The 12,436-nt window shown below is 44.6% G+C and overlaps 1 protein-coding gene across 1 annotated transcript in view; it reads left to right on the forward strand.

Moving 5' to 3' along the window:
• The window catches only part of LOC140733768 (PC3-like endoprotease variant B), a 2,072,848-nt gene that overhangs the window by 139,597 nt on the left and 1,920,815 nt on the right, over positions 1–12,436 (forward strand). The window contains 1 exon segment of the mRNA XM_073057521.1: positions 12,146–12,320. Coding sequence (XP_072913622.1) covers positions 12,150–12,320 — 171 coding nt within the window. The 5' untranslated portion in view covers positions 12,146–12,149.

Here is a 12,436-nt window from a genome sequence, read left to right on the forward strand (position 1 = left end):
CCCTCGTGTTGTATGACCTTACCAGCTAAAACAACTAGCCACTGTCAGAGAATGGTGGCCAACGAGTCCCAGATATCAGGTCCATGAGATGGAACCCGGTGAAGAGTGGAAACAAGAAGAAAAGGGGATGTAGGTGGTTGCCTTTACTCAGCCTCCATGGCCTCAACAGCTGAGTAGGAGAGGTAGACACAATGAACGTAAAACAGGTGTTCTGGGCTGATACCCTTCATCAGGAATGGAAAAGAAGCGGGAAGAAACCAGAATAAAAAGGTGGAGGGTGGTGGAGTGAAAGGGTTCCAAATAGCAGATGATAGGAGAAACCAGGTGGGCAGGGTAGGTGGTATGAAGTGAGAAGCTGGGAGGTGACAGGTAGAAGAGGTAAAGGGCTGAAGAATGAATCTATTAGAACAGGAGAGTGGACCGTGGAGAAGGGAAGGAGGAGGGGCACTATTGAAACATTGAAAGAGCGAGCGGCTGTTCTCTGAGTGATTTCTCTGTCCCTCACTAACGAGAGAGAGCCTGTCCTGAGATACTGGTGTTGGGATGGACTGTAGTTTTTGGTGGTCTCTTTGAGGGCTTTGTTGGTGCTTGCATGATCAGATGGGGGATGGGTCTTTAGGGTTCTGATGTTTGATCATTCGTTCTATGGGGTTTCAATGAAGAGTAAGAATTTCAGGTTGTATACTGTTAAATTGAACCGTTCAGCCATTGAACCACAGCAGCAGAAACCCTCATCTCCCAGGCCATGCACTCTTTGCATTACTACCATCAGGGATGAGGTACAGGGGACTGAAGGCACACTCTCAATGATTCAAAGTCCAAAGTAAATGTCTTATCAAGTGTGTAACATCCAAGATGGCGCTGCCTACAGCAGTTGTGTTGCGAGCTCCATTCCAAATCTATAGTATACTACTAATTTCTTAGCATTTTCTGTTCAAGTAGCTGATAGTCACATCAGATACGATAGACTGACCCTTCTGAACATCAGAAAGATGGCATTTACCCACTACGCACCGCCTTTCCTACACTGGGATCCCCTGCTTGCGTGATCCATCGGAGAATCATCTCTTACACCACCACTACCTCGGAAGAAGTGCCAGAGGCGAGGGAGAAGGGCCGGCATCTTGGTGAAGCTGAGACGGCGTGCAAATCGACTGCCGCGTGCAAATGACGTCGACTGGAATGTCTTCCATGATGAGGATATCTCCGAGTTCACAGATGGAGTCACATGCTTCATCTGGAAGTGCATCGACAATGTTGTCTCCCAAAAGTTGGTCAGGGTCTTCCCGAACCAGAAACCCTGGGTCAATAGTTCCGTGCGAGCAGCACTTACAGCACGACATCGAGCTTACATCGCTGGAGATCTAATAGAGCTCAGAAAAGCAGCTATGATCTGCGCAAAGCTATCAAGGCTGCGAAACAACATATAAGGAGAAGATCGATTCAATATTCACAAGGAATAGCACACGTGACTTGTGGCGAGGGTTGCATACCATCACAGACTTCAAAGCCAAACGTGGTGCCACCAACATCGCGGCCTCTCTCCCAGATGAGCTCAATCGCTTTTACACTCGGTTCAATGTCGCTAACTCTGAGCCTCCGAGGAAAGCCACCACTACAACCTGAAAACTGGTCATCTCTGAGGCTGAGGTACGCAGATGTTTCCAATGAGTGGACAGGCGCAAGGCTGCGGGACCGGACAGCATCCCAGGGCGAGTACTCAGGATGTGTGCAGCACAACTGGCAGGTGTGTTTACAGATATTTTTAATCTCTCCCTCTCCCAGTGTAGAGTGACCTCCTGCTTCAAATTACCCACCATTGTCCCTGTACCAAAAAGATCAAGTTAACATGTCTGAACGACTGGCGTCCTCTTGCACTCACCTCAATAATAAACAAATGCTTTGAGAGGCTGGTCAAGGATTACATCTGCAGCTTGCTACCACCCAAACTGGACCCCCTACAATTCGCTTACCAACACAACTGATGGACAGACGACGCAATAGCTACTGCTCTACATACCGTCCTTACACATCTGGAGAAGAAGGATGCTTAAGTGAGAATGCTGTTCTTGGACTACAGTCCACTGTTCAACACCCTAATTCCATCCAGGCTCGACAAGAAACTCAGAGACTTCGGCCTTCACCCTGCCTTGTGCAGCTGGATCCTGGACTTCCTGTTAGATCACCAGCAGGTTGTAAGAGTGAGCTCCCTCACCTCCAACCCTCTGACTCTCAACACAGGAGCCCCTCAGGGCTGAGTACTGAATCCCCTCCTTTACTTCCTGTATACCCGTGACTGTATCGCCACCCACAGCTCCAATCTGCTAATTAAAATTGCTGATGACACTACATTGATTGGCCTTACTTCAAACAATAACAAGATGGTCTACAGGGAAGAAATTATCTCTCTGACACAGTGGTGCCATGAAAACAACCTCTCCGTCAATGTCACATAAACAAAGGAGCTGGTTGTGGATTACAGGAGAATGGAGATAGGCTAACCCCTATTGTCATCCATGGATCTGGGGTTGAGAGGGTAAACAGCTTTAAGTTCCTCGGCATCCACATCACTGAGGATCTCACGTGGTCTGTACACACCAGCTGTGTGGTGAAAAAGGCACAAAAGCGCCTCTTTCACCTCAGACGGTTGAGGAAGTTTGGTATGGGCCCCCAAATCCTTTCTACAGGGGCACAATTGAGAGCATCCTGACTGGCTTCATCACTGCCTGGTATGGGAAATGTACCTCCTTTAATCGCAGGGCTCTGCAGAGAGTGGTGCAGACAGCCCAGCGCATCTGTAGGTGTGAATTTCCCACTACTCAGGACATTTACAAGTACAGGTGTGTAAACAGGGCCCATAGGATCATTAGGGACCCGAGTTACCCCAACCACAATCTATTCCAGCTGCTACCATCTAGGAAATGGTACCACAGCATAAAAGCCAGGACCAACAGGCTCTGGGACAGCTTCTTCCACCAGGCCATCAGACTACTGAATTCACGCTGACTTGAGTGTACTCTATATTACATTGACTGTTCTATTTATTATAAATTACTATGATTGCACATTACGCATTTAGATGGAGATGTAACATAATGATTTTTACTCCTCATATACGAGGGGTGATTGATAAGTTCGTGGCCTGGGGAAGAAGGAGATGAGTTATTAACTTTAAACTTTCTGCATTATCACTCAAAGAGATGAACTGCATGTGCATGTAACGAGAGCTGTATAACTCATCTCCTTCTACCTTAGGCCACAAACTTATCAATCACCCATCTGTGGACACTTTCTGGAGGTCCAAGATCCGTATGCTCCACGACCGCTGGACTAAGTCTGTAAATGTAGGAGGGGACTATGTTGAAAAATAAATAAATAAATAGGTTTTCTAAAATTGACTCCTTCTACCTTAGGCCACAAACTTATCAATCCCCCCTCGTATGTGAAGGATGTAAGAAATAAAGTCAATTCAATTCAATTCAAATATGTCACCATATGTAATGCAAAGATCAATTTTCTTGTGGGATACAATAAATCCATAATATAATAATAACTGTAATCAATACAAGACCACACCAACTTGGCCACTCAACCAGTGTGTAAAAGACAACAAACTGCAAACACAAAAAGAGAGAACTATGAATAAATAAATAGGCAATAAATATCAAGAACATGAGATGCAGAGTCATTGACAGTAAGTCCATTGGATGTAGGAACTTTTCAATAATGGGGCAAGTGAAGTTGACTGAAGTTATCCCCTTCTAGAACCTGGTGGTTAAGGGGAAGTAACTGTTCCAGAACCTGGTGGTGCGAGTCCTGAGGCTCCTGTACCTCCTGCCTGATGGCAGCAGTTTGCTTCCCTGTGCCACTACATTTCCAAATGGTCCATGAACCTATGAACATTACCTCTTTATTTTTGCTCTTTATGCATTACTTATATTTTTTTATATACTGTATTTCTTAGTGTAACCTGTGGTCATTATCAATGTATTATTGATTGTAATAATTATGGTAATTATAGATATATTGCACAGTACTGCTGCCACAAAACGGTAAATCTCACAACAATCTGACTCTGATCTCATGATGGTAAACGGCTTGCTACAAAATTTATTTATTTCCAAATGGCTGGCACTTTGTTTAGACCACAATGGTCTCTGTATAAATGCACTTTCTATGGGTCAGATCTTCTTTGTAATCAAACTACCAGCCAAGGTCTTGAAACTTAGGGCTGGTGGCTAATTAGCACCATATTCACGGCAGCTGGGAGTAAGATAATCATGGCTCGGTTAGACACTATTATCAGGCTCTCTGTTGCCTCGGGTTGACCATGGATGTTGTGTCCTAACTGTTCACATCAAGTTCAAGTTCAAGTCACTTTTTATTGTCATTTTGACCATAACTGCTGGTACAGTGCACAGTAAAAACGAGACAACGTTTTTCAGGGCCATGGTGCTACATGAAACAATACAAAAACTACACTGAACTACGTAAAACAACACAAAAACTACACTAGACTACAGACCTACCCAGGACTGCATAAAGTGCACAAAACAGTGCAGGCATTGCAATAAATAATAAACAAGACAATAGGCGCAGTAGAGGGCAGTAAGATGGTGTCAAACCAGACTCTGGGTATTGAGGAGTCTGATAGCTTGGTGGAAGAAACTGTTACATAGTCTGGTCGTGAGAGCCCAAATGCTTTGGTGCCTTTTCCCAGATGGCAGGAGGGAGAAGAGATTGTATGAGGGGTGCATGGGGTCCTTCATAATGCTGTTTGCTTTGCGGATACAGCGTGTAGTGTAAATGTCCGTGATGGCAGGAAGAGAGACCCCGATGATCTTCTCAGCTGACCTCACTATCCGCTGCAGGGTCTTGCGATCCGAGATGGTGCAATTTCCAAACCAGGCAGTGATGCAGCTGCTCAGGATGCTCTCAATACAACCCCTGTAGAATGTGATGAGGATGGGGGTGGGAGATGGACTTTCCTCAGCCTTTGCAGAAAGTAGAGATGCTGCTGGACTTTTGTTGCTATGGAGCTGGTGTTGAGGGACCAGGTGAGATTCTCCGCCGGGTGAACACCAAGAAATTTGGTGCTCTTAACGATCTCTACCGAGGAGCCGTCGATGTTCAGCGGGGAGTGGTCGCTCCGTCCCTCCTGAAGTCAACAACCATCTCTTTTGTTTTGTTCACATTCAGAGACAGGTTGTTGGCTCTGCTCCAGTCTGTTAGCCACTGCACCTCCTCTCTGTAAGCTGACTCGTCGTTCTTGCTGATGAGACCCACCACGGTCGTGTCATCGGCGAACTTGATGATGTGGTTCGAGCTGTGTATTGCAGCACAGTCGTGGGTCAGCAGAGTGAACAGCAGTGGACTGAGCACGCAACCCTGGGACGCCCCCGTGCTCAGTGTGATGGTGTTGGAGATGCTGCTCCCAATCTGGACTGACTGAGATCTCCCAGTCAGGAAGTCTATGGTCCAGTTGCAGAGGGAGGTGTTCAGGCCCAGTAGGCTCAGCTTTCCAATCAGTTTCTGAGGGATGATTGTGTTGAATGCTGAACTGAAGTCTATGAACAGCATTCGAACGTATGTGTCTTTTTTGTCCAGGTGGGTTAGGGCCAGGTGGAGGGTGATGGCAATGGCGTCATCTGTTGAACGGTTGGGACAGTACGCGAACTGCAGGGGGTCCAGTGAGGGGGGCAGCAGGGTCTTGATGTGCCTCATGACGAGCCTCTCGAAACACTTCATGATGATGGATGTGAGTGCAACGGGACGGTAGTCATTGAGGAAGGACACTGAAGACTTCTTCGGCACGGGGATGATGGTGGCGGCCTTGAAGCACATTGGAACAATGGCGCTGCTCAGGGAGATGTTGAAGATGTCAGTGAGAACATCTGCTAGCTGGTCTGCACGTCCTCTGAGCATTCTGCCAAGAACATTGTCTGGTCCAGCAGCCTTCCGTGGGTTGACCTGCATAGGGTTCTCCTCACATCAGCCACGGTGAGACACAGCACCTGGTCATTTGTAGGAGGGGTGGACTTCCTCACCCCCACGTCATTTTCCACCTCAAAATGAGCATAGAAGTTGTTCAGCGCATCTGGGAGGGAAGCATCACCCGCACAGTCAGGTGATGTTATCCTGTAATTGGTGATGTCCTGGATGCCCTTCCACATGCGCCGCGTGTCACCGCTGTCCTGGAAGTGGCTGTGGATTCACTGGGCATGTGCACGCTTTGCCCCTCTGATGACCCAGGACAGTTTGGCCCTCGCTGTTGTTAGGGCTGCCTTGTCACCTGCTTTGAAGGCGGAGTCACGGTTCCTCAGCAGCGCACTCACCTCCGCGGTCATCCATGGCTTCTGTTTAGAGCGTGTAGTGCTGTTCTTGGACAAAGTGGCTTCAACGATGCATTTGCTGATATGCAAGCCAGTACATAAGCTGGGGCAGTATGGTATGGAGAGCAAGCTGTTGCCCATATTGCAAGCTCCCCCTCTTCATGCAGCTGATGGATCCGAAGGGACAGCAGAGACCAGTACAGCTCAGTACCTGTGACATCGCAGGAGTTGCCAGTCAGTGTTGAACTCAACATAGGACTACCTTACGGACTCCAGCTCTGAATTTCCCTTGGAGTTTACTCCCAAAGCCTTCCCATGAGTGTGTATAGCCACAGGCAGTGAAGGTTTGAGATCAGAGTTTTCCTTCTCCTAAATGAGCCACCAACCATGGCTGACAAGCCCCATCTGCCCAAAGCCATGATAACTGTGTCACTTTTAGCTCGCGAGGATCTCCTCAAGCCTGGAGAGAAAATTCAGATGCATTCAATTGTAGCTGGGAATTGGACAGGTCATGCTTTAGTGCTTCATTTTTCATTTTTGATATATTCCTCCCCCCCCCCCTCCACAACCCACAGTTTCATAGAATAAGGAACATAGAACATTTCAGAACAGGGCAGGCTCTTCAACCCAAGATGATGTGCCCACATTTTAGCTACTACAAGATCAATCAAACTCTTCTGCCCCATGTAGCCCTCTACTTCTCTATCATGCAGTCACAGAAAACTACAGCACAGAAGTAGGCCATTTGGCTAAAGTATATAAACTGCCTACTCCCAGCAACTTGTACCAGGACTATTGCTCTCCATACCCCTATCAACCATGTGCCTATCTAAAAGTCTTTGAAAAGTCCCTAATATGCCTCCCTCTACCCGCATCCCTGGTAGGACGTTCCATGCACCCACCACACTTACCTCTGAAATTCCCTCTATACTTTAGTCCAATCACCTTAAAACCATGATCCCTTGTATTAGCCATTTCTGCCCTGTCTGTCCAGAATATCAATGTCTCTTATTATCTCATACATCTCTATCAGGTCACCTCTCATTCTCACTTAATTGAGAAATTTCAGAGGGACCCGATTTGATACTCATGCAAATACATTAATATTTTAGTATATTGAAATTAGATGAAATTTAATTTCCAAGAGAAAATTATTTTTAACCGTTAAACAAATTATTAGGTCAGATTTGGCTAACATTTATTCCCATCTAAAATTGTGATTAGATTGTGAATCTGTGGGGTTAAAAAAAACCTCAGTAAAGATCATCGACGTGTTCTATCCGTAATCTGCAATAGTTTCTAGATAATGCAAATCACATAGTTCAGATTACGTTAAAAGACTGTAACATGCTTGAGGAGTTCAGATGACCTCATAAACCACTTGAGTAAAGCTTCCCTAGTTTATGAAGGCTCACTGTGCCTTATACATTGACCAGCCTTCCATTCACTTTAATTTACTGTGCATTGTCTGAACTGTACTCGTCAGGTTTTGGCTTTCAGGAATTTGCATCTTCCATATTGTTGCCAATTTTTCTGTCATGTCTCTGGGCCTGTACTCACTAGGACCTAACCTGGATGCAACATAGAAAAGGCAAGATGGTGGCAAAATGTCATTGAGAGTTTGAGGAGGTTTGGTTTGTCAACTAAAACACTCGAAAGCTTCTACACGTGTACAGTGGAGAGCACCTGGACTGGAGGCATCACCATCTGCTGTAAGGGGCTACTGCACAAATTGAAATAAGCTGCAAAAACTTGTAAAATTAGTCAGCTCTATCATCAGTACTACTCTGTAGTATCCAAGACATTTTCAAGGAGTGGTGCCTTAGGAAGGCGTTGTCGATCATTAAGGACCCCAGCACCCAGGGCATACCCTCTCCTCATTGCAAGGAGGTACAGGGCCTGAAGGCACACTCTCAGTGATTCAAGAACAGCTTCTTTCCCTCTGCCATGAACACTACCTCACTACTTCTTTATTTCAGCTTTTTTTGCACAACTTATTTTAACTTAACTATTTAATAGACATATATATACTTAAGGTAACTCAGGTTTTTTTCTCTATATTTACTTATCCTGTATTTCATTGTATTGCTGCCATAAAGTTAACAAATAGCCGTGATATTAAACCTGATTCTGATCACATTGAAACCAAATGAATTTTGAAAGGCCTGGATAGTGGACATGGAGAGAATGTTTCCAACAGTGAGAGGATCTAGAATCTGAGGACAAAGCCTCAGTATAGAAAGATGTCCCTTTAGAAAACAAATGAGTATGAATTTCTTCAGCCAGAGGGTGGTGAATGCTGGAAATGCACATAGAACATTAAACATTACAGCACAGTACAGGCCCTTTGGCCCATGACGTGACAATCTTTTAACTGCCTCTAAAATTAATTTAATCCTGCCCTCCTACAAAGCCCTCCATTTTACTTTCATCCAGCTGTCTACTCACGGGTAAAATTTGTTTCATCCAAAAGTGTCTTCAATGTCCCTATTGTATCTGCCTCTACACACTATTCCCGACAGGGCGTACCATGCACTTACCGAAGCACAAAGTAAATTTATATTTGAAGTTTGTATATGACCCCATTTTCCTGTGGAACAAAGAAACACAATGGAATCAATGAAACACTACACAGAAAAAAACTGACAACCAGCCAATGTGCAAATACAAAAAAACGACAAATAATAATAACAATAAATAATTAGACCATAAGACAGAGGAGCAGAATTTGGCCATTTGGCCCATTGAGTCTGCCCTACCATTCCATCAAGGCCGATTTATTACCCCTCTCAACCCCATTCTCCTGTCTTCTCCCCATAACCTTTGATACCCTGACTAATCAAAAACCTATCAATCTCTGCTTTAAATACAGCCAGTGACATGGCCTCCACAGCCACCCGTGGTGACAAATTTTCAAGGAATCTCCCTTCAACCATCAGGGTCCTGAATGAGCATGGATAACTTTACTCACTTTCAAGGACTCTGCAGCTCATGTTCTCAATATTTTGTGTCAGGTATTCACTATGGAAGACACTAGCCATATGCCAGGAAATTGAGAATATCACAGGGCGGAAGGGAGTGGAATTGCTCTACTAAGGAGAAGGTATAACTTTCCCTGAACCAATAGCAGCAGTAAGAAGTCAGTCTGACCTCAATGGTGGGGCATCTTTGATGATGGATGCTGTTTTCTTCTAGCAGTGCTGATTTCTTGAGTTACCTCTCTGTGTAAAAATAATCTACCTCTGATATAGAAACATAGAAAACCTACAGCACAATACAGGCCCTTCGGTCCACAAAGTTGTGCCAAACATGTCCCTACCTTAGAAATTACTAAGCTTACCCATAGCCCTCTTTTTTTACTAAGCTCCATGTACCTATCTAAAAGTCTCTTAAAAGACCCCTTCGTATCCACCTCAACCACCGTTGCTGGCAGCCCATTCCACGCACTTACCACTCTCTGAGTAAAAACTTACCCCTGACATCTCCTCTGTACCTACTCTCCAGCACCTTAAACCTGTGCCCTCTTGTGGCAACCATTTCATCCCTGGGAAAAAACCTCTGACTATCCACACGATCAATGCTTCTCATCATCTTCTACACCTCTATCGGGTCACCTCTCATCCTCCATCACTCCAAGGAGAAAAGGCTGAGTTCATTCAACCTGTTCTCATAAGGCATGCTCCCCAATCCAGGCAACGTATCTTTCTTCCAATCATCTTAAAATTGTCCCTCATCAGATTAGCCATTTCCACCCCGGCTGTCCACTCGATCTATTCATCTTATCATCTTGTGCATTTCTATCATCACCTGTCATCCTATTTGCTCCAAAGAAAAAAGCCCAAGCTTGCTCAACCTATCTTCACGGGACATGCTCTTCAATCCAGATAGCATCCTGTTAAACTCTCCTCTGCACCTTCTCTAAAGCTTCCACATCCTTCCTAACCAGATACTCCAAGGACATGGACAGCGGGTTTTCAGATGTAGCACTGTATGAAACGCTGTAAATGGATTTTGCAAAGCAATATGAAATTATAATACCCAACTGAAAGGGTAGACAGCATCAAGTCTAAAACCTTTAAAAAAAAATTTTGTGTAGAAGTCAGACAAATGAACCAGTGAAACATGGGCAAAATAATGAATCTTATGATTTACATTGCCTAATTTTTTGTCATGTGTAAAGTTAAATCATCCTTTTTACAGTATGTCAAAGTTAAATCTTTATAAGACTATTCCATTAAAATGTTGATCCAAATGTAAAGAGCACATTCAAACTGAAAATTCAGCAGTTTCCTGCCTCTTGCTGTCAGAACCAAAGCCTCAGTGACCTCGAAGATTCTAAACCATCAGGATTTTAGAACTACCTTTTGAACTTGTTACACCAGCTACATAAAACAGAAGTTTCCAATCAACTGCATGCACTGGACACATTCAGCATTAAGTAGGTGAATTCTGGGCATTAACCTCCCCACCGAGGACATCTGCAATAGCCAGTGCCTCACAAAGGCAGTATCCAACATTAAAGACCCTCGCCATCTGGGATGTGCCCTCTTCTCATTACTACCAACAGGAAGGAGGTGCAGGAGCCTGAGGATGCACACTCAATATTTCAAGATCAGCTTCTTCCCCGAACAGTCTATGAACCTGTGAACACTACCTCACACTTTTGTTCTTTTTACACCTTTCATTAAATTTTAATATTTCATATTGTTTATCGGTATATATATACACATATACATGTATTTATTGTGTGAAGTTTTGGTCACCGAGGGTTGAAAGAGTGCAGAGAAGGTTTACAAGGATGTTGCCAGAACTTGAGAAACTGAGTTACAGAGAAAGGTTGAATTGGTTAGGACTTTATTCCCTGGAGCATAGAAGAATGAGGGGAGACTTGAGAATGAGAGGTATATAAAATTATGATGGGTATAGATAGAGTGAATGCAAGCAGGGTTTTTCCACTGAGGCTAGGGGAGAAAGAAACCGGAGGACATGGGTTAAGGGTGAAGGGGAAAAAGTCTAAAGGGAACATTAGGGAGGGCTTCTTCACACTCAGAGAGTGGTGGGAGTGTGGAATGAGCTGCCAGATGAAGTTGTAAATGCGGGCTCACTTTTAACATTTAAGAAAAACTTGGACGGGTACATGGATGAGAGGGGTATGGAGGGATATGGGCCGGGTGCAGGTCAGTGGGACTAGGCAGAAAAATGGTTCGGCACAGCCAAGAAGGGCCAAAAGGCCTGTTTCTGTGCTGTAATCTTCTATGGTTCTATGTTAAGATACAGCACAGAGTAGCCCCTTCTAGCCCTTCAAGCTGTGCTGTCCAGCAGCCTCCGATTTAACCCCTAGTCTAATGGTGGGACAATTTACGATGACCAATTAACCCCCTGACTGGTACGTCTTTGGACTGTGGGAGGAAACCGGAGCACCCGGAGGAAACAAACGCAGTCACAGGGAGGACGTATAAAATGAGATCAGAATTGAACTCTGATGCCACAAGTTGTAATCACATCGCACTAACTGCAACATAACTGTGGAGTCCGTAACTTGTAATACTTTTACATTGCTTTAGTATATTTTTACCTTTAACAAATTTCACGACACATCAGTGCAAATAAAAACGGATTCTGATTCTGAATCACAGCAAATATGGCTGTTTATTCATGTCCATAGCTGCCTGACCTGCTGAGTTTCTTCAGCATTTTGTATGTGTTGATCTGGATTTGCAGCATCTGCGGAATCTCTTGTGTTAACAAATTTAATGTTGATTTCTCATTTCAGCAGAAATACTTTGATTCATGCCCTTGTTTTATCGTTGCAGAGAAATGCAGATATGGCTGTTCCCGATAATCGTTCTTTTGCAGCGATGCCTGCATGTGTCCACCAGAGAGCAGAGCAGCACTGCGTCCTATGCCTATTATGCTGTGGAAATTATGGGAGACAGTAATGCAGCCATGGCTTTGGCCAAACGACATGGAGTCGACTTCATTGGAAAGGTCTGTGAATATTTACACTGGATTATACAACCTCTGTCCTGCTCTCTATTTATCATGTATATTTTCCCTTTCACCCACTCTTTTCCAGAGAACATTTGGAATATGACCCACACACA

This window comes from Hemitrygon akajei, chromosome 9 (assembly GCF_048418815.1).
Source record: "Hemitrygon akajei chromosome 9, sHemAka1.3, whole genome shotgun sequence".
Taxonomy (NCBI): Eukaryota; Metazoa; Chordata; class Chondrichthyes; order Myliobatiformes; family Dasyatidae; genus Hemitrygon; species Hemitrygon akajei.